We start from the raw sequence: 26,923 nt of genomic DNA, 5'->3' as shown, positions 1-26,923 counted from the left end.
GGTTACACACACCCCCAGCCCACCCAGGCTGCCTTTCCACACAGGCAGGAAACATGCAGGGGCATCTTTGCCCAGGGAGCCCTGGGAAATTACTGGATAGCCTACTAGCCACCTTCTCTCCATCTCTGCTCCTTCCTTCCCAGCTCCCTCTCTACCCCACGCATTGCCTCCCTGCTGTCTGTTTGGAATGTCCAGGGCACTGTGGGAGGGGGAAAGGAGGCTAACCCTCAGCAGCTGGACATGCCCTTCGACAAGGCAGCAATGCCGACAGATGGGGCCATTCTGTTGGCTGGTACCTGAAGACTCCCATCTTTACCACACATAGCCCTGTATCCAGGCAGGTAACACCCACCCCCACCAGCTATCTCCTACTCCTGGGTGCCTGAAGCCCAGCAGGGAGCCGCACCCTCCCCACTCCCCAGCTCTGCCTCCCAGTCCCAGAGAACCGCCCCCCAACTGCCCAGCCCAGAAACAATCACCCTTTGAGAAAGGCTGCCAAGCTGGGCGCCAGGAACAGCCAGGATGGAGGCGGGGTGGGATGGGGGTGCAGGCAACGGGCCGGGAGAGCTTTAACTCTAGAGAGTCGAGGCCCGGTGTGGCTCGCCACCCCCCACCAACCCCGCCCTCGCAGCCCCTGCTCTAGCGCCTCAAACCCGAGCCGCGCAGTCTAAGAAGGGCTTCTGTGTAGGGGGCGGGGGGGCGATACCAATCACGGGGGGGCGCCACCTCCTCCTCGCGCCCCCCGCCTCGGCTGGCGAGGTTGGTACCGCCCATTAGCGGCGCGGGTCCCGCCGGCAGCTAGCGCGCGCTCGGGGGCGAGGGCGGGGAGAGTGGGGGCGGGGAGCGAGGGGTGGGGGCGGGGCGGCAGGCGCTGTCAGAGCCGCGGCTGCACCCGCGCATCCGCTGCCGCCGAGGGGACTCCGCGCCCGCCGGGTCGGCTCGGCTCCGGCCGCCCCGCGCCTCCCCCCTCGCCGCCCCCCGGGCTTGCCCCCCTTGCTTCCCCCACCCCGTCCCCTGTGCCTCCCCCGCCCCTACTCCCCCACCCCCCGTCTCCCAGCCTGCGCCCTCCCTCGCGCTCCCAGGCTCCGGCTGCAGCCTCTCTGAGCCCAGGAGCCGGGCCGGGGCGGTGGGCGGGCGGGCGCGCGGACCCCGCGGCTATGAAGTGGCCCCCAGGGGCCCGGAGCCCGAGAGCCCCCGGGGAGAGAGGTGCGCGCGGCCCAGGGCAGCAGCCGAGGGGCGCCGGGGCCGGCGCATAGGGGCCGCCGCCCGCCATGGACCGCGCCGGGGACGCTCCGGACTCGCCACCGCAGGTCAGTGCCCCCGCGCCCCCCGCGCGCTGCCACAGCGCAAAGAGTCCCATTATGCGTCCCCATCAGTACCCACTCCATGTCCTCCCGTGCGCGCGTGTGTGTGTGTCTGTGTATGTCTGTGTGTGTGTGTGTGTGTGTGTGTGTGTGTGTGTGTGCGCGCGCGCGCGCGCGCAGCGGGGACAGCTGGAAAGGGGCCGGGAACCGGGCCGGGGCCGGGAGGCGCAGCCGCCGAGGGGCTGCGAAACAAAACCCGGTTGGTGCCTGCCCTCCTCCGGCCGGCCTTAAGGGGAAAGAGAGCTGGTTCTCGGCAGCTTCCAACAACTGGCCCAGGCTCTGAGCTCTTGCGCCCCTTTCCACCTCAGCAGGTGGTTCCTTGTCACGCGGAGGAGTCAGGGGTAGCACACCCGCCGCACCCCTGCTCCCCAGCAGCCATTCCCAGTCGCTCTATAGCCGCAGGTATTGGCAAGTTAACTCTCTTCGGGGAACCCAGCCTCTGCCACTCTACTGGGGAGTCTGAGGGGCTAGAAGGTGGTAAGTGTGGCAAAGGGCTCTTGGGCCCATCGGTGTAGCCAGGAAGGAGGCATGACCAAGTTCACCACCCACCCCGGTGCACCTGATTGCTCTGAAGTCAGAGCGTTAAACTTTAGAAAAGGAAGCTGAGAGGTGAGGCAGGATAGAAGAAAGGAGAAAGCCATAGGATCTCACAGTGCCAGAGAAAGGAGGTGACAGCCTGGTACCAGTCAGCTTAGGTCAAGAGACACCCCTTCCCCCACACACATATGAATACATAAGCAATCTTGACTAGCCTCCCCTTCCCCTACCTCCACCCAGCCAGGCCTACCATCAGCCATGAACTAGTCTGATGAATTCTTGTAGAAGCTGGAGCTAAAGGATTCCAGGGATTTCCAATTCACAGGACTCTGAAGGGGACCTCTGCTGACAGTTACTAGCCCTATGCTGGTGGGGCAGCTCTATCTGGATAGAGGAAGCATTGGGACCCGGTTGGATTCCGTGGCTTGCACTGTAAAAGGATTGGGTGTGAATGTCCTAGTGCATAATAGCACTGTGAAGTTATTATGTGTTTCTGTGGAAATGGGAGGCACACAGCTTCTTAAGTTGGGGGTTATGGGGGTGTGTGGCTTTACAGGACTGATGCTCTAGTGTTTTCTAAGATTTGTCTTCTGTGCCCCATGTCACCCTACCTCTGCCAATAGCCACCACAGAGATTGAGACATTTCCTCCCAGAACTTGATTAACTGGTGACCATTATTACTGGACCAAACAAGTTCCCCGTTTATATGGAATAAAGACCCTTCCCATGAGACCCTCAAAGAAACTGTCCACTCTGCCAAGTCTGTGTCCAGCACACCCAAAGGTTCTGGAGTTGCATGCCATTTCCCTCTGCCCCTTTTGGTGGGAACAAGAAAGCTTGCCAAGGTTAATGGAATAGGGAGGGTAAATGAATTTGTGCCTCATTCAGCCCAGGAACCATGTGGTTTGCTGTGCCCTTTTCTCTACCTGATCCTAGATGCTTGGAAATCACTCTGTTTTCAGGCATGTTGGAATTTCATTTCTGCTGGATTGAATATATGCATATAGGTTTCCAGGTGAGCAGGCACTAACTGGTCCACCTGAAGCATGGGGCAGGTAAATCACTGAGGTGGGACAGCTCCAACGACAGGATTGGAGCCTGCAGCAGAGACCAGGGGCTCCAGAGGAGCATGGGGGGGAGAAGGGGGTAGCTCAGTTCCTTGTCTCTGGCATCTGGATAGACCTGGATTTACCCACAGTAGTTTGAGGGGTGAGGGGAACAAGTCAGCTGTACTTCTTGTTGTGAAGCATAAGGTGAGGAGGTAGGGCAGGAGCTTTGCAAGTGTGAGGAGTGCAAGAGGATGAGCTGAATGGGAGTTGGGCTCAAAGATAGGGGAGATCGTTGGTTCAATTTGGCTAGAAAAGAGGAATGAGCAGGCCTTAGAGATGCCCGAGAGCTCCTGTCTGATGACACTGGAAGAGAAGCTAGGCAGGGCTCAGGAAGAGAAGGAATCCGAGAGTCTGAGGCAGGCAGTGGAGCCAGCCTGAGACAACAGACAAAGACACAGAGGCGTGCTCACAGAACGATGGGGTGGGGGGCCCAGAGGCAGAGCTGTGGCTTGCCCAGTGGTGCTGTTGGGGCCAGTCCAGGGCCCTCCCAAGCTCCACAGTACCAGCAGTCATCCACCAGGGCAGAGTGGAGGGGTCCTTAGAGGAGCTGTCGGACAGTCTCCTGAGGAAGGCCCTTTCCAGGCCTCGGATGAATGCGAGGGAAGGTTCAGAGGGATGCTTAAAGGCAAAAGAGGGCTGGCTGTTGGATCAGTGTCTTCAGGAAGACTTTCTTGCCCAGGCTCACCCCCCAGTGCTGAGGGCTTCCCCCATCTCCTGGCCCCTGCCCCACTACCCCTCCTCATACTGGGATGCATGGAGTGGGGAAGGGTGTGGACTCTGGAGAGACTGGCTCTGGGAAGAAGGAAAAGAAAAGCCTCTTTCATGATGCCCCAGGCCTCCAGACAAGACATTTGGAGACCCTGCAGAAGAGCATTGGGGGCTGGAGTGGTAGGGTATGGAAGTAGTGCAGTGCAGGGCACTGGCTCTCAGCCAGTTCTGGGGGGCCCTCCTTGACCAGTTTAGTGGACTTTGGGAAAAACTCAGCCCTCTAAGCCCTGGTTTCCTAAAAACCTAACCTGAGGAAGCCTCATCCCACCAGTCTGTTTTTAGGTGAAGTGCCAGATAAATGTTAATTTATGTACTTATTTTATATACCCTCCCCCACATTCTTCCAGGATTTGGATGGCTACAGAATTTGGAGTAGCAATTCTCGGGCCAACCATGGAACCAATTACACTGGGATGGTTATAGTCTCTCCATCTCCCACGCCACTCCACCCCATCTGCTTTGCCACTCCTCCAGACTCTAGGCCTTCCCCAGGCCCACCTGGGATCTGCCTCTGTTGCTTGGACATTTTCATGTCTTCTTGGAACAACAGCAACTGCAGTGTTTTCATGTCTAATTAGTGGTCAGTGTAATTGTTCCAATTCATCAGCTAGTGATTTCATAAAACAATTTATGCAACTTAGAAGAACTCTAGCTCTGTGACCTCTTATTATCCATGGTGAAAAATGGCAAGGTGGACAGATGTCACTCAAAATTCCTTTCACTTCCATAGATGTTGACTGAGCACCTACTGTGTTCTAGGCCTTGGGCCAGTGCTGGGAACATAAGGCATCAAATAATCCAAAATCAGGAGTTTTTATTTAGTTTTTGGAAGGGTTATGTGGGTTGCTTTTTTTTTTTTTTTTTTTTGCAGCTACAGCAAATTTACTTTTCTAATGAGGTTCAGCTCCAGCCAATATTAAAATGAGTCTGCGCTCCCTGCACACACCAGCTGACAGCAGGGCAGGCAGCCTCGCAGCCAAGTGGCTGGCAGGGATTAGGGCTTTGCCACCAATAAGCCCCAAAGTGGAGAGTTTCAGTCTGGATCACCAAGAGTTGACTGGATTTAGGGATAAACCTTGCCCACGGGGCTACATATCTGACAAAATATTAGAGGCATGGGCAGGGCTTCTTCTTGTATGTGTGAACTGTAAGCTGTTCTTATCTCTTTATGATGGGAAGAAGGCTGGAAGGAGCAGAGATAAAACAGCATGGTCTGGATTATTTGGAGTGGAAATATAGGACCGGACCTGAGGTTGGGATCCTGGTTCAGCCAGTCCTCCCTGACTGGCTAGGTGTGGCTGAGCTCATCCTTTCTCCCTCCTTCTGCTTCTCTCCATCTTGCTTTTTTCCTTATGAGGCAGTTAGGCAATTGGGCCTCTGAGGCCATGAGTCTCTTTAGGCTCAGGATCCTGGGCTATTCATCTGACCATCATTCAAAAACCTCTATAGCCCAATGCTAGATGTGGGGTGAGCTGTTTTCCCTCCCATGGTGAGCAGTCTTCCATTCACACCAGCCATATTTTGAGAGCCAATGGAAATCATATTGGACAGCACAGATACAGAACATTCTGAGCATCACAAAAAGTTCTACTGAAAGTGCCATTCTAGACTCGGAATGGATGGTTTTAGCAAGGTGGCTAAGAGAATGGGGTTCTGAAACCTGACTGGCTAAACTCAAATATGGCTTTGCTACTTAATAACCGTGTAGTCTTGAGACATTACTTATCCTCTTGGTGCCTCGGATTTCTCATCTCTAAAATGGGGATAATCCCAGGGTGTTTATGAGGAGAGAATGAGTCATTACGGTTAATCATGATAATCACTCGGAGAATGCAATACTAAGTGCTTTGCCTAGCAATTTCTATTATTCATTTATTTAACAATTCACTTAACAAACACTTAATGAACAACACACTTTATGCCAGCGTGATGCCAGGTGCTGGGGCTGTCAGTCATAAGCCTGTGATCTTGCTCCCTGAACCTCAGTTTCCTCACCTGTGATGGGAATGTGCCAGATAGTAACCCCTCACCACTGCCCCGATGAGATGCACTGAGATGAGTAATGTCTTCCTTTGCCCATGATACTTCTGGATAAGCAGGGCTAAAATTTCTGGAAGTGGATACAACTTAAGTTCTCTTTTTATTGGAACCACTCTCACCAAAAAAAAAAAAAAAAAAAAAGCATTTCCTAAGCCTCCATAAGTTCGAAATAAAAGGGGCAAATGCATCTTGTTGAGTGGGGAAAGAACCAGCATCTTGTTGAGTGGGGAAAGAACCAACTGGCGGTGGGGGTGGGGGGTGGCTCTTGCCTGGGCTCACCCCCTCCCTGGTCTGGAGGGAAGGAAAGCTAGGAGGCCGCTGCCCTGGGCTCAGCAGTGGAAAGAGGCCAGGAGGGAGCAAGGCCCTTGGCTGGACAGGATTTAAAAATCAGCTGCCGACCCAGTGACTCGCCACAGCTCTGTCAGCAGCTCACTGTGTGACAGAATCTTGTAGAACCTTATCTTCCTCATCTAAAATATGAGGAGTGTGAACCATGTGAACATTGCTCCCCCTGAATTATACCACTTACCTTGGTAAAGGAAATGTGTCTGAGAAGCAAGAATTTGCCATGTGTAGCCACAAACTATTGGATGAACACTGAAGACTATCTGGGCTATAAGGCTTTACACAGAATTTAGATTCTGTGACTCTGGGTTACAGAGTCCATCTGTAACTAACTCCATCTGCATCTAACTCCATCACTTGTTGATTCCTTCTTTTTATAGGTAAGAAAACCAATGCCCAGAGAGGTTCCAGGCCTATCTCAGGTCACGCAGCACTGTCGTGCCTTTTCCTAGACTCTGACCTCAGTCTCCCACCTCCCTACTTTTCCCTTTCTGTTAGGCTGCCTGTCCTTTTGGCAGGACAGAGATGCACAACAGGGAATCAGGAGTTGCCTCACCTGGGGCGTGGGGTAAGAGGCTGACACTTGAACCCCAGCTCCTTTCATCCAGTCTGGGACAAGTCTTCTCTCCCCTTCTCTGACAACTGGTCCAAGAAGACGAACTTAAACTATCTCTGACAGGACCCCAGAAGGTCAGATCCTTCCGGCCACCGGCAATGTGTTAAAAATACATAGAAAACTTTAATTAAATCAGTGAATCATTAACCTGCTACTGTATGTCCATGTACACTCTGACCAAAGGAATAAGTTCAGCCTGGAAATCATCAGTCTGAGAGAGCCATCAGGGGCCCTCCGTGGCTTGACACTGAGGTTCTGGGGCCACCTGGCTCCAGCTCAACCCAGACCCGAAACTTCTGGGTCCCTGATGGCTGATTGGGGGTGTCCTATGGGATGTGTTCTGAAGCCTAAGGATATCCAGGCATCTTTCTCAGCCCACCTCCCCATCACCAGCATCCTGATGCCCTTAGAGATAGGTAAGTGCTGACTTCTGGAGATGTTAGCACCCTGTCCCCTGGAAGGTGTAGTTAATAGGATTATACAGCCAGGGTGAGCAGACCACATGAAGCTTTTCAAGGAGACGCCTCTTCTTTGTGGCCATCCTGGGCACATATTTATTTCTCCCACTCACTACTTCATGCTCTCTTCTCCTCTACCCACTTCATGCACAGAACACAGACCAGGAGGGACCACCCTAGGTGCAATGGCAATGGCCGGCCAGCACTCCCCCATGGGCTGCAGAATCCTTACTCCAGGACAGCAGCTTTCTCCCACCCCAGCCTGCTTAAGTGAATGTAAAGCCTCTGGGCAAGTTATTTTCTTTTTCCATCAAAGCTTCTGAACTTAAGCTGAAGTGTTACTCGCCTAACTCCATCATTTGTCGATACCAACTTCTTCTCCCACTCATAAATCTCTCTCTGTCTCTCTGGAAACAAATGCCCCAGCTTCTCTGTCCCTCCCCAGGCCCCATGACTGGGCAACACATCAGGCTGCTCTATGTGTGAGTGCGTGCACGTGTGCATGTGTGTATGCATTCATGTGTGCACACACTCCTCCACCACACCTCACTCGGTCATAGCAGCACCTTTGGAACCTCTGTAGGGTTCTCTGTGCATGTTTCCTCACGGCAGCACTCCCCCGTGACAGCCACCAGGCAGGTGCACCCAGCAGCCCCACTTGGGACTAAAACGAAGGGGCCCATTCCAGCCCTGCTGCCAGGAAAGCCCTCTGACCCACCATCCCCTCTCCCTGCCTAGGATGCAGGCCCTAAGGGATGTGTCATTGTTGGCAGATCTAACCAGACCTTCTGGACAACCAGTTCTTTTTGGTGTGAGCAGTAAAACAAGAAACACATGAAAATAACGTGAAAATTACCAGCTGAGCCATTTCTCCGTGTTCAGCAGTATTAAGTACATTCATATTGACATGCAGCCGTCTATCTCCATAACTTTTTCATCTTGCAAATTGGAAAGTATATTCGTTAAACAGCAGTTCTCCACTTCTCCTTCCCTCAGCCCCAGTAAGCACTGTTCTACCTTCTGTTTCTGAGTTGACTCCTTCCAATAACTCAGGTAAATGGCGTCGTACAGTATCTGTTCTTCTGTGATTGGCGTCTTTCATTTAGCGTAGTGTCCTCTAGGCTCATCCATATTGCAGTGTCGCTCAGGACCCCTTCCTTTCTCAGGCAGAGTACTACTCCATTGCACATGTACACTGCATTTTGTTTATCTGGTCAGACAATTGACCAGTTCTTTGGTGCCAGGCCATGGAGCAAGAAGTGCTTGATAGTGGTGGTTCTCCCCACTTGACCTTCCCGTTCAATGGGTGTCTCAGTATAAGGGCCCAGCAGAGACCTCTGTGCTCTGAGTTAACCTACGTGACAAGCATAATAGGAGCACAGAGAGGAGAGAGACCCATTTTGTTTGAAGAGAAGGGTGTATTTTTTGGACCTCTGGTTGCTCCCTTCACTGCCCAGTGCGGATGGAGCCTCCTCAGTGCCCAGCCCCTGTGAGGCATTCCCCAGGAGAAATGTACCTGGCCCAGTCCTGGAAGGTCAAGTGGGGAACTGTTCCTTGAGGAACAGTATGGAGAAAAACATTCCAGGCAGAGGTACCTTCCAGGGAGGTAAGGTCAACACCCTGTCCCAGACCCCTCCCTACCCTGAGAAAGAAATCTGTCCCGTGCTCCCCAGAGCTCTTCCCTGGGGGCAGGAGCCCTTGGTGATCCCAGAGAGCCCCTGTGTATGTGGCAAGCCTGCCTTACCACCTGCCTTTGCATTGTGCAGGCTCCTTCTTGGTGATCTGTAGCCCCCCTGCTGTTAGCTGTATAACATACAGCCTGTAAAACACAGAGATAGTGTCAGCATAATCTACCGTCTGGGGGACTGAGATTTAGGGATCCTCCATTCATCACACTCATGCCAGCCTGCCCATGGTGGGGAGGGCACACACTGCCCACTCTAGACTCACAGGCCTGCTGAGGCTGGGCTCGCCACACTCCCCCCTCCACCTTCAATGCCTTCCCTTAACTAGTCTCCACCCAGGCAATAGGGTGAGCTAATGCCAGGAGGGATCGAAGGGATATGGCAGAAGTAACAGAGGAAATTGGGCAGCCTCCAAGGGGGGAGATGAAGCTTTCCAGGAACCTGGCCTGCTTCCAGGGGAGAAAGGGCAGTGATGACAGGCCTCAGGGGTCAATAGCACCAGCCCCTTGCTGACAGTCAGCTCTCAGCCCCAAGGCTGCTAGAGTCTCCATGTCCTGACATCTCTGGAGACAGAAGAGAAGAAGGGGCATCTGACCTGAAATCCCCAGTCCTTCCCTGAGCGTGTGTCTCCGAGAGTCGGGCAGAGACCTGGGCTGACGTCGTAGGGGGAGGAGGGCAACACAGGGAAGTGTCCCAACACCAGGGCAGGCCCGGCTGTCTACTCCGGGCACAGCCTTTCAGTTCTGTGCTCAGCTTCTGAATCTGTAAAAAAGGAACAAAGAAAGCACTGCCTTCCCAAGGGAGCTGTACTGAGAGACGATGCTGGGCAGCTGTATATGAAAGAGCTTGGTAAACTGCGAAGAGCCTGCGAGAGGGGTCAGAACAAGGCCCGAGTGCTGGGTTTCCTAGGCATGGCCTCTCCCCAGGGCCAGTCTGCCTTCTCCAGGCCACAGCAGGCAGGCGCCTCTCTTTATCATCCTGCTGTGTGCCCGTGTGCCTGCTTTCTGTGGGGGCCATTCTCAGCACAGCCTCATCCTTAGAGGGAGGAATCTGCTAGAAACACTGTCCCAGAGGCCGATTGTGCTGACCGGAGAAGAAGGAACTGAGATGCCCCCTCTCTCTTCCCTTCTCTTTTAGGCACTTGGATTTAGCTGAATCTTAAAACAAGTTGTAATTACTATTTTACATTACATTATCTAACATTTTTAGTACTCATCGTTTGTAGGCCTCACGCTGGATGTTTTCCGTGGTTCCCTCACTTGATCCCAAAAATAGGTCAGTAAGAGTTACAGATAAGGAAATTGAGTCACAGGGATATCAGTGCAATTTTTGCTTTGTGTCAGGGCCTGGACCCTATGAAGGGATCCAGAGGTAAGTAAGGCCTGGTGCCCCCAGAAGAACCCATGGCCCAGGAGCTGGAGACAAACATGAAAACCAACAAGCACACAGAAGGTTCCAGAGCTGGACCTTGCTTTCATGGACATGGAGTGCTCAGGCCTGGGAAAGAGCATGGCCAGGAAAGGCTTCAAAGCAGGAAAGGCAGGCTGAGGGCATAGGGCTCAGAATGGCCTCACCTAGTCAGCACCCTCACCCAGAACTGCACAACATCAGCACCAAAAGAAACTGAGGCAGAGAGCAGCCTGGACAGTATGAGGGCAGGAAGGACAGTACTGTGGGGACAGATTAACATTGGCTGCTCACACCTTCTCCACAAGATGCCTGAATCCCACCCTCACCCACAGTCCAGGAGGCTCTATATGGCTATCCCTGCCCACCCTTGTCATGGACCCTCAGTCCCTGGGCCAGACCCACCGGGTTACCTGGCCTGCTTCGTTCCAGTCCCCCAGGCCCTGGTCACGTGCCCTGCCCACCAGTCTGCAAGGGTCTGATGGGTGCCAATTCAGTCATTATGACCTGTTCCCTGCTCCATCCTATGGGCCCTCAATGGAGCCAGTACTTGGCACCTACCTATCCCAGCACTGGGCTTGTCTCATCCTCCCTGGGCCTCCCCTATAGTCAAGTGCTGATCAGATGAGGACTGTGTCCTCCCAGCAATCCGACCCCAGGAGTCTACAGTTTTTCTAGGTTCTGGAATGTACCCTAACCTCAGCCTCAGCAGGTAGCAGGCCACCCCCTACTGCTCAGGCAGCCTGGAAGAAAAGGAGGGTCATAAAGCAGCCTGCATGGCCCTTGATACCACTGCTCCACTAGCAACTGTCGGTTTGCGTGTCCTCCCCCACTGGCCCCTGCTGTTCATCTTACATCAGAATCTGCTCAGTCCTCCACTCCTACTCCCCTCACTCCCTCTCAGCCAACCAGGTGTTTGTGGTGTCTTGACCCCATGGGTGTGTGCCACATTGAGGCAAGACCCCACCTTGTGTCCCAAACTGCCCCATACCTTTCACAGAGCAAGTGTTGCAGCAGCTGAGCTGAAAGGCTGAAGAGGATTTTGCTATAAACGTGGGATTCAAGGCAGGACTACTGTATCCTCGTGTGGCCTTGACCTGTGCTAGGGTAACACACATTGCCAGTTCTGCTCCCCTGTCTCCAAGGGGGTGAGGCGAGGCCAGGGCTGGCAGAGGATATGGGGAGGTGTTCCCAGCAACAGTGAGAACCCCAGTGCTCCCAGAGCTTATAATGCAGAGGGTGGAAGAGCCGTTCTGGATTTGCTCACAGCACAAACCAAGTGTGTTGATCCTTTGCAGGGGTAAAGACCGATTTGGGGAGTAGGCAGAGGGGAGAAGGACTCTGTACACAAGGTTCATTCCCATGACTGGGTGCCACACAGTGGGTGACAGTGGGCTCCAGTTAGGGGACCATTACCCAGTGTGCCCAGGCCAGTCCCTGAGCGTGCCTATTGTTGATGCACTGACTCATCATCACAGTCTGAAAGGTCCTGGTTTGGTAGTAAAATATATGGCCCCACCTATTCTGATGGACAGGGCCAAGGGGCAGGACTGAAGCACAGATGCCCAGCATGGGCTCAAAGACCAGGAGGATGAGCCCTAGTTTCCACCCAGCCCAGCACAGAGGTGGGAGAGTGCCCCCCAGAGGCAGCCTGCAGGGAGCTTGGACCAGGAGAGAGAAGAGCAGAAAAGAGGGCTACTGCATCCCAGGGAGCAGGTCTCAGGCAGGGGTGAGGCTGGGCTGCTGTCAGACTGGACCCAGGATGCCCGGACATTCAACTCCTCTGTGCCTCAATTTCTTCATCTGCAAAGCATCAATAAAGCTTTGGAATTACAAGGATTTATTGATTAAATGAGATGACCAATGTGAAATCATTTGGGAAGTTGCAAATCAGTACTGAGTTGTGTTCCCAGTAGTTTCTAGGGGAGGCTGCCCCTGCCCACAGCCCCACAGAGAAAGGGAATTGGCCTGTCTATATCTGTGTTCTGAGATCTGAGGCCATTGGAGACCAAGGGCCCATGAGGTAATCCTTCAGTTGAGCAGAGACCCAATCATGGGATTCTCCAACAGGGCTTAGAAGCAATAACCAAACCCAGCCGAGGGTGTGCTCGCGTGTGCCCATGAACACACGTGCACTCATTAAGATGGGGTGCTGGCTGTGAGCACCGAACTGTGTGCACCTGTGTGTGAAGTGAGCTGCTGCCCTGTGAAATCACTCTGAAGGGGGCTTCAGAGTTTGCTGGCACAGCCTTGATGACTTATTCAAATGGGAGACTCAGCCTGGCTATTCTCCTTAGTGAAATGACAAATTTTCCACAGCCAGGAGGATGTGGAGCAGGAGGCCTCAGTCACCTTCCCCCGTCATGTAGCGTAGAAACGGTGGTAAGAGGCAAGAGGGCCCCAAACACCGAACTGGTACTTAGACTTCCACAAGGCAAGGACCTGTGTAGGACCCTCTCCTACCATATGGGATGATGGCAGAGGTTCTAGCAAGAGGGACAGCAGGGGTCAGAGGCCAAGGTGAAGAAGCATGGTTGCAGATGGAAGGAAATAGGGGGATGCTAGTTAGTGAGGTCCAGGCTGGCTTGCTCTCAGGACACCTTGACTCTAAATCAAGATCTCTGTCCCTGGGGCTGGCCCAGATGCTGGTCCTAGGAAAGAGCAGTTACCATCTAAATGAACCAAGCAGTTTTACCTGCTTCCAGAGCTTTCCCAAGTTTGCTGCAGGGAGAGGAGAAGGCTCTGGATGGTAGAAGTCAGAGACTGCCCTGGGTAGGAGGTAGATAGGAAACAGAAGAGTTTCTGTTTCTGTTTCTGTTTTTGTTTCAGTTAGACTCGGCCACATGGTAAAGAGCCTTGAATGCCAAGCTAAGTAAGTTGCAGTTAGCAGGAAAGACAAAAAGTATTGAGTGTGAGCAAGTTAGTAAGGGGGGAGGGCCCAGGCAGTGAGCTGGAATCTGAAGAAAGATCACAGTAGGTGGCTAGGGGAGCAAAGATATGATCTGGACCTGCATCAGAGGGATGTGCCCCAAGGCCTAGGGGCAGGCCAGGCCAAAGGTGCTAAGCCCCAGCTGATGCAAAGAGGGGGAGGGATCTAGGGCATTCCTGGGACTGGCTGAAGATGAATGGCAGAAGGAAGGGATGGGGAGCTACTCTAGGAGGAAAGATGATACTCGAATTTTAGTCATGTATTTGAGGTCACAGTGGACTATGCCAGACAGTAAAAGAGACAACAGTTCCACACTGGAGATGAGGAGCCTGAGCTGAGGAGCCTGGAGAAATCAAAGGTACTTTTTAATGGCCCCATACTGTAGAAGGCCAAGGTCAGCCCTTGAGACAGGGAGATGTCCCTTCTGCCTAGCCCAGCCACCTGTCCTCACTGTCTCCTCCTTTGGGGGTGATACAGGGCTTTCAGGGCCTGTGGTTTCCACCCTGCCTTCCAGCTGTCAGAAGTTCAGCTGGAGGGAGTTGGAGGGAAGCAAGGCCAAGCAGACCCATCTCGGGCCCTTTCCAGGGCTACAAGGTTGGCAGTTGTAACTGCTTCTCTTATTGGCACCAACCCTGTGTCAGATAGTTTATACAGATTTTGCCTCATCACCCTAAAAACCCTAGTGAGGGAAATACTGTTTTTATTCCTGTTTTATAGTTGGAAAAACCAAGACCCAGAGAGGTCACCTTGTCTAAGTCACACAGGAGGAGGAAGGACTCTAGAATTGTGCCCAGGGCTCTCGGGCTCCGGGCGTAGGCTCCCACTGCTTCAATATCCATCTGTGTGCCACTTTGCTGGGCAGAGGAGAGCAAAGGAAGATGGAAGGGAGGCAACAGAAGACTGTGACTGTGGGTATACCCTGCTGTCCCCTCAGCAGCCATGGGGGCCAGACAGGAGCTGAAGGTCAGATGGGGATCTGACCTCCTTGTTTTGATAGACAGACTCTGAGGTGTCCCCCGATGACTCCTGACTCCTGTTGTTCTTGCCTTTGGATAACCTCCTCCCCTTTTGTTGTGTATGACACCTGTGACCAGCCTCTCGCAGGAGAACGTGGCAGCAGTGGAGGGCTATCCCTCCCATAAGTGTGTAGGACTCTGTCTTGTTAGTTCAGTGGCTCTAGATCCTCCCCTTGCTGGCTCAATGGAGCAAGTGGCTGTATTGGAGAAACCTGTATGGCAAGAAACTTGGAGCAGTCTCTAGGAGCCGAGGGCAGCCTCTAGGAGCAGGAAGAGTGACACTCGTTCCCATGCCTGAAAGGTAGAGGACTCTGCCAACAGCCTGTGCTTGGAAGTAGGTTCCTCCCAGGTGAGCCCTCCAGAGAATAATGCAGCCCAGCCAGCACAGTGCAGGCTTGGCGGCCCCTGGGCTGTGCGTGCCTGGGCTCCTGAGTCACAGAAACTGAAGAGAGTAGATGAGGGTCACTTTAAGCGGCTGAGTGTATGATAACTAGTTAGATAGCGGAAGAAAATGAAGGCACTCAGGAGCAGTGACCTTCCTTTCAAAAAGTTGGCATGGCTGCCGGAATGGGCCTGGGATGAATATGGAAAGAGAACAAGCAAGGAGGGCAAAGGAGGTGAGGGCGTTGGCACTTTGCAGGCCCAGAGCCCTCTCCTGGCCCCAAGGCCCCAGCCAAATGCCGTGCCAGAAACTGGGCTGCACGGCACTTTGCAGGGACTGCTTCCCTGTCCCATAAACTCCAGAGCTAGGCATGACCCCCCGGCTCTCCCCCAGCCTGCAGGCAAGGGCCGAGCAGCTATGTGCTGCTGTTTGCCAGACTGGGACTCTCCACTGTCCTGCGGGTGACCAGGACATCCCTGCTGACCGTCTTGCCCACCCAGCCCTCCGCTTTTAGCCCTCACATCCTGCCGTAGGCTAGCTCTGAACGGGGGTGCCCCATGGGCCTTGGGCCACTACCCAACTCTCCACAACCCTCCATCAGGCCTGTGTCCTTCAACAGGCTGTCTCCCAGGCCACTGTGCACTCCCTGCTGTCCCCACTCTTAAGGGAACAAGCTGGTCATCAGTGTGCTTGGGCCCCAGCCTCTGCAGGCCACAACTGAAAGTAGCAACCAATGTCCCCACAAAATAAAGCATTTTTTTTTTTCTCTAAGGGCCTCCTGCCTGGAGGAGGCTCTGGGATGTGTGGACGCCTCCCTGCCTGAAGCCCACAAGCTACACAATTCAAGGAACTTCAGTGAAACCCGCTGGGGACCATCTCTTATTATGCAATGAACCAGAATGGACTTGGCTTTGCAAAGTACCACGCGAAACCAAACCCCAATTTTTATTTCTTACTGAATTCAAAGGCTATTTCAGAAAAACCAAAAAGAAAAACAAAGGAGTTACCTAAAAGAAACAAATCATAAGTTGCATTTTCTGACACTGCTGGGCTGGAAGAAAACAAAGCGTATGCTTTATGCCAAGCCTGAAATGAATGAACTCTTCTTTCTGCCCAAGCGCTTGGATTGGTTTTCCTAGCTAGAAAGGGACAAGATGGGGGAAGATATGGAATCCATGCCTTCCTTCCTTTCAGAAGTACCCGGGAGCGAAAGCCAGCAGTGGCTGGGCCCCAAGGCAGGACACAGACCTCCCCAGGGCCTGGATCTTCCTCTCCTCAGTGATGCACCATGAAGGCAGGATGAGGGAGCTCCTCCTGGGGCCCTGGGCCTGACCACCAGGACGGCAGGCCAGTGGTGGGCCCCAGCAAGCTCAGGAAGCCGTCCCTGGGGCCGAAGTGCCGGGTGGAGAAGGCAGGAGGCAAGCACCAGGTCTGAAGTGAGACGAGCTGCATGGTCCTGGAGGGGCACTCTGATTCCGGGTCCAAAGGCCTGAGCGGGAGCTCTGCCAGCAGCCGACTCAGCCCTGGGCCAGTGACATAGCCCATCTAAGCCTCCGTTCCCTTGAAGATAAACTAGGGATACAGTTTTCCTGCCTTCCTCACAGGGCTGTTGGGAAGATCAAAGGAAGATGAATCCTGTTGGCCCAGCATTAGGCTGTTACAGGGAAGGCTTACAGTCCCAACCAGGTGTCCCACAGGACCTCACTTCACGTTTTCTGAGGTCATGGGCACAAGAGAGGAAGAAGAGAGCAGGAAGCCTGCTCACTGCAGCTCCTTGGACACTCCCTCGATGAGTGTCCAATGCCTGTGTGCTGCCCCTTCCCCAGCAGGAGCTGGTGGCTGGAAGCCAGGGCCAGGTTGGGGGATGGAGAGTGGGGGTAGCCGGGACCGGGTCGTGGGGCAGAAGACTGGGGCTGGGTTAATGAAGTATGGATTGACTGGCCCAGGCGCTGATTAGCTCTGGCATTGGGCTTTTCCTGAGCAGTGGCAGCAGAATCAATACTAATCCCTTGATCCCATTAGGGGCTCCTGCGGGTCTCAGGGACAAAGTCTGTGCCTCTCTTTGAGAGGCGCGCTGTCTGGGGCTAAAGGGTAATGCTAGATAGAGCCTTGACCAGCATCCCTCCCACTATCTTCTTTTAAAATTTCCCCTCTCTCTGCCTCCTGTAGCCACATCCCTGTTCCCATGCTCAAAGGTCTGGTGCCTTCCCTAGTCACTCTGGCTGCCCTAGCTCTCTCCGCCCACCCACCCCCTCCTTCTGGGTCCAGACCAGTCAGGCTGGCTGTGCTTCTGCGTGGGGAGGCCTCAGCATCTGCCTCTCAGCCCCAGTGTCTCAGGCTCCCAGATGACAGAGAACAGCTTTTTCCCCTCACACATGCAGCAGAAGCTCTCTTAACAAGCCTTTCCTCGACTGACTGCGCACGTAACTGATGTTCTCCACCCCATCTGTAAAGCACAGGAATGGCTGCCTGTGGAAGCATGGTGCTGGACCTCCCCTCTGGCAGCTTGTACCAGCTGAGCCGCATGCTTACGGAGAGGCCATAATGATTGCTCCCAGCCTGTTTACAATGGTCATGCTTGCTGTCACCATCATAGGATATTATAGGAACCACATATTGCAAAGAAATAAATGTGTTGTCTCTATGAAAACTAAGTTGAATGCTCTCAAAAGACTGCATAAGATGACTCCAGGGGGAAAGTTCTCCAAATTAGGTGAAGATGTGTGTCATAAAAAATGTCATAAAAAAATCTTAGAGGGTACAGCACTTGAATTGCTCACCAGGTATCCTTCAGGTCCTGGACCACTTCAAAGACATCAGCACTGGAGGGCACAGGCAGTGCGTGGTGGTGAGGAAGATGTCAGAAAGGCAACATGGAACTCAGCTCAGCTGTCTCCTGGCTCCTAGGAAAGGCTAAGGCCCTGTGTCAAAACAAGCTAGCCAGTGCTGAGTGGTTTGGATTTGGGGAAAGTAACCACATACAGGGCAGTCCTGGGAAAACATCACCTATTGAGCTCTTGGCACTTTAAAAGTTACTTAAGTTGAAACATATATCATATGTGCATATTTTGAAGGACTCTTCACTTTAATGGATTCCTTTGACTAACCAATTACTGTTCCCAGTCTTATTGGGTGACATGGCTTTAACATCCTCCAGAGACAAGTGACTTGGATTGTTTCTGAGCTTGTTTGTGACTAAACTCCATCAGACACGCGCGCACACACACACACACACGTGCACACACATGCACTCTGCAACATGAGTACTCATCACACGTCACCCTGAGTGTTGTTAAGGGAGCCTCAAAGACACCTGTGTAAAGTCCCTACCTCCCTCTCTCTGGGCTGGGAGATCCTGGAAGGAAGCCCCTACCTCCCTCTCCCATGCTGCTGCTTTGCTTTGCCGATAGAACCTGACGCAGTGCCTGCCCACTACAGATGCTGAGTTAATATTTGTTGAATGTAATTAAATAACGCTCCTCTTCAGGGACTAAGGGCATTGATGTGGTTTTCGTTTGAACACCTGTAGGCTCAGGAGGAAGCCTTTCTATCCACTTGGAATCATTCAGCCTTGAAGCCAACCTGGCCTCCAGCTCTGCCTCCCCAGGCCCAGCATCTCCTGCTCCGCCTGACTGTCTCTGTCCCATTCTTGGGCACTTCCTTCAGGATCCCAGATGGCCCCTGGTTCTCATACACAGACCATGACACCCTTAACCCCAGAGACAACTTCTTATAAATAGGTCTTCCCAGACATGGACACTCTCCATAGCTATTAAATCATGACTATGTTCCATACAAAGTTGTTAGTTTGGCTTCCTGCCTTGAATGCCCACCTGGCCCCACTTTTCCCACATAAGGCATTTCCTCTTTGTCACAGAGGCCTAACGGTCTCAACCTCAGGTTGAAGCTGGTCACGGACAGGGGTGACCAGTGTCAGATGGAGAGTCACGCCAGCAAGGCCCCTGCAGTTTCCCATCAGCCACCCCTCACAGCCTCCACTCAACGCTTCTCAGGCAACCGACTCTTCTTGACCTTGCCTCCTCCCCTCTGCTGGCCTCTTGGTGTGGCCAAGCACCTGTTCCATCTTTGTGTTGATTCTTCTGCCCTAGCCAGTGAGGGCCCAAAGGAATTCCGAGGTCTGAGCCTGCAACCACGGGCAAGGAATTCCGAGGTCTGAGCCTGCAACCACGGGCAAGCCCCCAAGGCACAAACAGAAGAGCAGGCTGTGGCGAGGTGGTCATCCTTGCACTCCCATCTCCCACCCAAGCCCAGGTCTGGGGTAGGAGTAGGTGCAACTCCCAGGACCCTCCCCTGCCCCAGGTCCCACTTTCCACAAACCTGCCCCCTGCTGGCCAGCCAACTTTCTCCAAGACTGAGGGCTCTGTGCGGCTTAATAACTGCCTGGTAATTAGCTCCACGATTTTGCTACTATGCTTATAATAGCCTCCATTAAAGTTATGGGGTTTTCAAGCCGTAATGGCTTCCAGAGTAATTAATGCACAACTGGGTTTATTGCTAAGTTTATTTTTAGAGCTTTTCTCCCTCATTCCCTCCTCCCTTTCCTTTCATAAATGTTTTGACCAAAAAGACTAGATGGGATCAAAATTATCTCCAGAGCCCCCTTACACCCTTGCCTACATCCTAACCCCAGAACCCGCTTCCTGCTCCCACCTCCAGGGAAATTCTTGGACCCCACGGTGGAGGCAGCTTTTGCGAAGAAGGTTGGCTCTGAAGCAGCTCTAGGCCAGGGTCTTTGTGTAGACCTGTGCTCACCCTGCACCTGAGCCGGCTTTGAGGCTCTGGGACCTGGAACCTCTCTTCCTATAGTCCCACTGACAGCGTGGGGGCACAGGATCAGCACTTAGGTCTGGCTTTACCATGACCTGATTACAGCCTTGGACAAGCACTGATCTTCTCTGGCCTCAATGACTTCCTTGTGAAATGGGGTTACAGCGGTACCTGCGGCCAGAAGTGCCATGAGGATTGAGTGTGATGTGTTGAGTGTCATTTCTGAACATCACCAAGTGCTGCCTAACAGCTTGTTATTATGAACGACAGCCCAAGCAGACAAGCTTGAGGAGGTTGAGCAAGTGCCAGAGGTAGGAGGCTTGGGGTAAGGGGCTCCCCAGAGGGGGAAAATTTAAAAGCAGGCAAGTGCAGGCACTGAGCAGGCTGAATTTGCATGCAGTAGATTGGCCCAGAGCTTGCCTCTCTGGTGCTTTCTCCACCCTGGACTTAACCCTCCCCAAGATGAAGGACATTTGGAAAAGCTTCTTTTTTAATCACTAAGAATCCGAAGGAACTCTCCCAACCAGGCCTCCTAGGAGCTCCCCTGTCCTCCATCAAATGTGGCCTGAGATCACCCAGCCAAACTGAGGCCTTGACTCAGCTCTTTGTAGCCTTGTCCGTGGCCTTGGAGTCGGGGGCGCAGGCTGGGGGTGGCAAGAGGTCACCCCACTTCGTCCTACTGAGCACACAAGAACCAGATAAGCCTCCTGGGGTAGGACATTGGGTTCTGTCACCTGATGGGGGCCATGAAAGAGGAGTTTTAGAATTATTCTCCCTGCTCTGTGTCCACATCGTTTGTCCCTGCCTGTAACGTTTCAGCCTGGGGGACTTTCCATTTCCCTGAGGAAGGTGGGGCCGCCTGTTTACCACCTGCCTCCAAGGAGATGGTGGAGGGAGAGCAGGCCTCTCGTAGGTAGGTGGCTGGCGGGGACGTGCTGGCTGAAACAGCGGTGCTCTTCACTGGAAGACATACTTCTTCCACAAGGTGACAAACCTGTTTGGAGAGAGGACCAGACAAGGAGAGGAAAACACACTGTTTCCCAAGCTGGGTGGGTGGGGGTCGGACAGAGGTTCTCCTTGACCTTGGCTCTTGACACTGCCAGAGGGGAGAACATGTGCTACCGGACCTGGACTAGGCACCTGCCATTTCCAAGGCATATCACGGCCCAGGGCTGGGCTCTAGAGGCAGTGGGCATGCCAGAACCAGCCAAGGGCTGCCTGGATCCTGCATCTTGCACAGGGCTCAGCACGGAAGGAGAAAGGAAAGCAGAGAATAGGGTGTGACAGTCTCCACAGTGGTCATGAGGGCTCTGTGCCTACTGTCCTTGTCACACAAGACAAGGCCCAGAGAAGGATGCTGCTGACAGACACTCACTCTGCAGAACTGAGGCTACCGGGCTCATCCTACTTACAGAAAGGGAATCTCTCCTGGAACCCCGTTGTTTGCATTGTAAGTGCTGTCTCCTCAGCATATGACAGCCTCCAAAGGGACCCTCTTCACCTTGCTGATATCCAAGCCATGTGAAATTCACAAAAATTCCCAACGTGATGTTGACAAAGGGAAGGCACTTGCTGCATTTCCTTCTGGGGCCTCTCCCCAAAAACATCTTTTGTTGGCCCTCACCCCAAAGTTGACCCCTTTATTTAGGCTATGAAAGAAACCATCTGGACACATGTGGACACCAGAGTAGCTAACAGGTCTTGAGTTACTCACTCAAGGTACCAGATGCCATTCTGTGGCCTTTGTGGGTATGAACTGATTTAATTCTCAAAACCTTGTGAAATAGGTAGTGATCATACCCCGTTTCACAGATGAGAAATCAGAGAGGCGCAGAGAGCACCCATAACTTGGTAAAGAGCATATGGCTTATTGGTGGCAGAGTTGGGATTTAAAACAAGGCACGTGTGTCTCAAGGTCATGCCCGTAACTTCTGTGCCCTGCTGAATCCTGTAACTGGGCACCACCATGTCCCCATGCCTGGGGGGGACAAGTTCATTTCATTCAGGCAGGCAAGCTGGGGCAGTCCTCAGGGAGATGGCAATCCACACTCGACTGGGAAGACCCCAATGCTGTGAGCCCCACAGCAAGGCCCCAGGTCTCTGGCCATCCTGTTCTGCTCTCTCTTGCAGGTGTCCACTTCACAGGGTCCCTGATCGTGCCCTTGGACAGCCACCCCTTCTCAGTCTCTGGTCTGGCCAGACTCCGCAAACCTGCTTCCGCAATGGGTGGGTTGTGAGTGCTGGTAAGACCTGCTAGCCAACATTCGGCTTCTCTGCTCTCCCTGTGCCTGGCCTGCCCGGCCCATTCCTATTCTTTTCTCCCCTGTGCTCACCACTGTCTGCTGCCGTCGCCCCTGGGGCCACCCTTCTCCTGACCTTGCCACCGCTCAGGTAACGAGGAGCTGTGGGCCCAGCCAGCCTTGGAGATGCCGAAAAGACGGGACATCCTTGCGATTGTCCTCATCGTACTGCCCTGGACACTACTTGTCACCGTGTGGCACCAGAGCACCATCGCGCCTCTGCTCACCACGCACAAGGGTGAGCCCCCCAACCTCTGGCCCCAAGTCCCAGCCAGGCTTCTGTTTTAAGAACGACCACAACCAACAACGATGGAACTCATGTTTTCATTTATTAGGCAGCTGGGAGGTCAATGACCTTACCTTTAGGGATGTCTTGGTCCCTTTGGGAATGTGAAGAATATCCCCACACATATGTATGCCCAGAAACACACACAGATGCACAGAGACATGTACAGACGCACACATGCAGAGACCCCACGCACAACTCTGCATCCAGTCTCAGGACGTGTAAGAATTGGTTGCTCTCAGCTGTGGGTAGCGAAGGATGAATGGACAGGATTTCTGGCCTGTGTTTTAAAACTCTTCAGGGAGAGCATCATGTTTGGTTCTTTTTCCTGCTTAGGAAACCCTGACCTACTCAGTCCTACCTAGTGAAAATAGACCTGGATAGAGAAAAAGTCCCACAAAGCACTCGTGAATGAACAGGCTGGAACGAGGTTCTCCTGGCTCTGAGTCCAGAGACTTCCCCTCCACCAGGCTGCCTTTCCTTCTCACACTGGGCTCCCTGTGCCTGCCCCCTTCGATGTGCCCTTCATCTAACCTGCCCCCTCATTCCTTGGTCTCTCATCTCACACTCTTCTACCCTCCAGTGTACTCCATGCACACACAGCCTCAATCCTCTAAGGCAGCAGTTATCCTATTGAAACGTACATCACATTACAGGATAAAATTAAAAAGCACCCAGGCCCATCCCAAAGAGCCGTTGGATCCAGGGTAGGGCCTGCAGATCTAACATGGAGCTCATAAGCCCAAGTGATTTGGATGCCGTCAGTAGTCAAAAATCCTAGTCACAAGCCAGGCTGCTTCACAGGTATGCAGTGGGTCCTGCTCAGCCCCAGCAGTTCCTGAAGCTTCCATGAGGAAGACTTTCCAGGCTGAAGATCAAGGAATTCTCACTGCCCAATGCTGAGCACTTAGAGCCTCTCCTGACATTTATCCTCCACCATCTATCTTTGGTGCTCTTCATTTTGGAATTGTTATCCGACAACCACATCATTCCAGAAGGGTGAAAACTACCATATGCAAAGTGACATAATATCATGTGGATTCCATTCTTGGCAGAGCTCTAGGGTCAGAGGTGTCCGAATGTTTTGCTAAGCACCGATGCTGCTGCCTGGGGTTGTAGAGCTGGCATTCTGACTCCTGAGTATACCAAGAGGGGCTGAACGAAAGCCTCTGAAATCATGTCAGGGTGGCTGGGAGGCCTTTGTGACTCAGACATTGCAGAAGCCCTGAAGACAGCACAAAGGGCTAAGATCACACTGTGGCCAGGTCAGAAGGCATAGAGAACCTTCCCAGGGCCCAGACCCACCTGTTTGGGAGGACTTAAATGGAAGAAAAAGTGGGGAAGATGGCTTTGAATCTTTCTTCCCAGGCCTCAGTTTCACTGACTGCAGAATAATAAACCCTTATATATCTTGATCAGAATCCCCAACACCCATCTCTCTTACCTCAACTTTGTTGTTTTCCCAGTTTGACCCCAAAACCCTTCCAAAATGTCGACTTTGATCAACAGAGGCTGAGCCAGTCTCCTGACATGTGCGTTCACACCCTTGGGGGCATGGTGTCTCCTGCCCCAGTTGCAGGTTCCATCACTGTATGTCTTATTGTACTGTTGACCTGTGTGAACTCCCTAAGAGCCAGAGCCAGTACCACCTCCCAGAGCCCAGCAGCACACCTCATACAAGCACCATACACACCCCATCTGCTGACAGTGATGGGAAGAGGAGAGGTGACAATGGCTGACTCCCAGCATCCTCTCTGGGACCATACCTCTACCCCATGGTGAGAATGCTTCTTTCATCCCTTCTCTGACTGCATGAAGCCATGCAGACACAGGGCTGGCAACTGTTCTCGCTCTACACACAAGGAAAGAGAACATGCCTAGCAGTGTTCTGAGTCTTTTACGTATATTGACTTAGTCCTAGAGTAACTCAGTAAAGTCGATGCTATTATTAGCTCCATACTACAGTTGCTAACATTGAGGCATCAGAAGCTGAGGAATCTCCCCAAGGGCAGTAGTTAATGATAGAACTGAACAGGGTCTGAGCCCAGGCATTCAGATTCCGAAGTATGTCCTTTGACTTTTACCATCTCCTGCTGAGATGCTGTGAGAGCAGTGAGGGCCACACAGTTGTTCAAACAAAAAGACTTAACTTGTAGAGGAGGGGCTCATTAAAAGCAAGAATACCAATGGCCCTGATTTCCCCTCTTGATAGAACTACTAGCATCAGTAATGAGGAAAATGTCCAGGATCTAGAAAAATGTTTGTTTAGAGCTGCCCCAGCCAGAACAGGTTGCCTTCAGGAAGGAATGGGTTCCCCGTGACTGTGAGTGTTTCACCAGAGGCCAGGGCTCTGCAAGGTTCCACACACTGTCCCTCGTGGTGTCTCGGGGAGTAACGCTTATACGCTAGAAGGATGTTAGCACAGCTGGGGTCAATGGTACAGCTAATCTCACAGACGGTTGAATGAGTCCAGAATGTACAGATCAGGAGATTGACATGGAAACAGCAGAAGAGCTAAACCTAGGTTTCCACTCTGTCTTTTGGTGTAGGCCAAAATTTAAGAACATCTAAAAGTACAAACAATGAGTTCAGGATTCACAATTATCCTGACAACCATAGGCATAACCCTGGAAGGAAATGTGATACTTAAGGATGAAATTCTACACCAGGTTTCATAAGACCAGGAAGGGGGTGGCCCCACTTAAGTAGAAATTTGTGAAAAATGGGGCTGAGCCAAAGTCAGGCTCATCGAGTCCACAGTGTGATGTGGCTAGAAAAATCCTAAGGCTGGGCTGGGGCTCTGTGGCAGCTACACCAGTGCAGGGGGCAAGTGCAGGCAGCTCTGGCCAGATGGGGAGGGCAAAGCACTAGAGTGGGCAGCATCCCGACACTGTGTCATATAAAACCCAAAACATTTCAGAAGTGGGAAGGCAGTCTTGGAATTTGGCCAGCCATGCTCAGATAGCTACAGAGCTGTCAAATGTGTGAAGGAGGAAGAGGTTATTTCTGTGCCCTTTCAGGAGTCAGAACTAGGAAAATGCCCGAGAGAATTCCAAGGATGCAGCTTTCTCTCTTAGCTTAAAAGCTAGAGCCCCAGGCAGGTTTCGGATGACAATCCTGCAGGAGTGGAGGAGAGGTTTGTCTTAGCAGGACGGGTGGCCTCCTGTCCAGTACCTGAGGCCAGAGCCAGGCCTGCGCGGTCCGTCCCCACACCGTGTGTCTCCCAACCCCACAGATGACGGCAGTGACTCCCGGCGCGACGCGCCCCCGGGTGCTGACCCCCGGGAATACTGCATGTCGGACCGTGACATCGTGGAGGTAGTGCGCACGGAGTACGTGTATACACGGCCCCCGCCGTGGTCGGACACACTGCCCACCATCCACGTGGTGACGCCCACCTACAGCCGCCCGGTGCAGAAGGCTGAGCTGACGCGCATGGCCAACACGCTGCTGCACGTGCCCAACCTGCACTGGCTGGTGGTGGAGGACGCGCCGCGCCGGACCCCGCTAACCGCACGCCTGCTGCGCGACACCGGCCTCAACTACACGCATCTGCACGTGGAGACGCCCCGCAACTACAAGCTGCGCGGCGACGCCCGCGACCCGCGCATCCCGCGGGGTACCATGCAGCGCAACCTGGCCCTGCGCTGGCTGCGTGAGACTTTCCCGCGCAACTCCAGCCAGCCGGGCGTGGTGTACTTCGCCGACGACGACAACACCTACAGTCTGGAGCTCTTTGAGGAGGTGTGGGACGGGGCAGAAGGCGGGGAAGTGGTGGGGAGGATGCCGGCTCAGGCCCTCTGGTGTGGGGCCCCGGGACTCTTCCTGAGGGGCCCTTTGGAATGGGTACATAGAGAAAACTTGGGGTTTGGCCGGGTTGGGGGTGGGGGCGGGGGGAGGATGCGGGTGCCAGTGCCAATTGGGGTCCGTGTAGACTGCGGGTAACCAGGGAAGAGATGAAGAAAACTCGCAAGTCTCATTTGTCACCACTAGTTAAAGGGAAGAAAGTTGGTGGTGGTGAAGTTCTTAGACCAAAGTCTTGGCCTTAGAAGCATTGTCTCAGTAAAGGCCTCGAGTGGGGTCATTCTATGTGAAACAGCTTGTCCTTGGTGTTTGTGAGTCATGAGTCTGGGGCAGGGGAAGGAGTCATTCTAGACTCTAAATTGGAAAGATGGAGGTTTTGCAGGAGAGGAAGCTGGACTGCAAGTCTTGCAGAGAAGAAGCATGTCAGCTGGGTGAGAGGTCAGGCCTTGTTCGCAGTGAGGCAGGTTTCCCGATAGGTGCCCCCCGTGGAGAATGCATCTGGAGACAGGGCTGGGCTGGATCCCCTGGTACGGCTTCAGATGGCCTGTCTGCATAGAGTTAATCGAGTTCCCCTTCTCTGGGGACAGGTTCCATTCCCCATCAGCAGTGCCACCTGCCCTGACTCTGGATCCCCTCTTGTAGATGCGCAGCACCAGGAGGGTGTCTGTGTGGCCCGTTGCCTTCGTTGGTGGCCTTCGGTACGAGGCCCCACGGGTCAACGGGGCAGGGAAGGTGGTCGGCTGGAAGACAGTGTTCGACCCACACCGACCATTTGCAATCGACATGGCTGGATTTGCCGTCAACCTGAGGCTCATTCTACAGCGTAGCCAGGCCTACTTCAAGCTGCGTGGTGTGAAAGGAGGCTACCAAGAAAGCAGCCTCCTCCGAGAACTTGTTACCCTCAATGACCTGGAGCCCAAGGCAGCCAACTGCACCAAGGTAAACACTCCCAGAACTGACACCTATAATGCAAGCTTTTTCCAGCCCATCCAAACCCTCCTTTAGATCAGAGGGAAGGAAATAAAGACCTCAAAACAGCCCCGCAAAGGACCAGCCTAGAGCCATGCCTTCCTAGAACACCCTCCTAG

The 26,923-nt window shown here is 53.3% G+C and overlaps 1 protein-coding gene across 3 annotated transcripts in view; it reads left to right on the top strand.

Annotated features, from left to right (window-relative positions):
- The first annotated feature begins 825 nt into the window (after positions 1 to 825).
- B3GAT1 (beta-1,3-glucuronyltransferase 1) overlaps positions 826 to 26,923 on the top strand; it is a 30,263-nt gene continuing 4,165 nt past the window's right edge. The window contains exons 1-5 of one of the 3 annotated variants that reach the window (XM_082682847.1): positions 826 to 1,310; positions 21,576 to 21,671; positions 21,837 to 21,983; positions 25,267 to 25,775; positions 26,478 to 26,774. In XM_082682847.1, the coding sequence (XP_082538973.1) occupies positions 21,668 to 21,671; positions 21,837 to 21,983; positions 25,267 to 25,775; positions 26,478 to 26,774 (957 nt within the window). In that variant the 5' untranslated portion in view covers positions 826 to 1,310; positions 21,576 to 21,667. Of the gene's footprint in view, positions 1,311 to 21,575; positions 21,689 to 21,836; positions 21,984 to 25,266; positions 25,776 to 26,477; positions 26,775 to 26,923 lie in introns of all 3 variants that reach the window. The other 2 variants (XM_082682848.1, XM_082682849.1) reach the window with 2 other exon arrangements.

The sequence above is a fragment of the Mustela nivalis genome (assembly GCF_964662115.1).
Source record: "Mustela nivalis genome assembly, chromosome: 9".
NCBI lineage: Eukaryota > Metazoa > Chordata > Mammalia > Carnivora > Mustelidae > Mustela > Mustela nivalis.
This window is presented reverse-complemented; position numbering and strand designations above follow the sequence as displayed.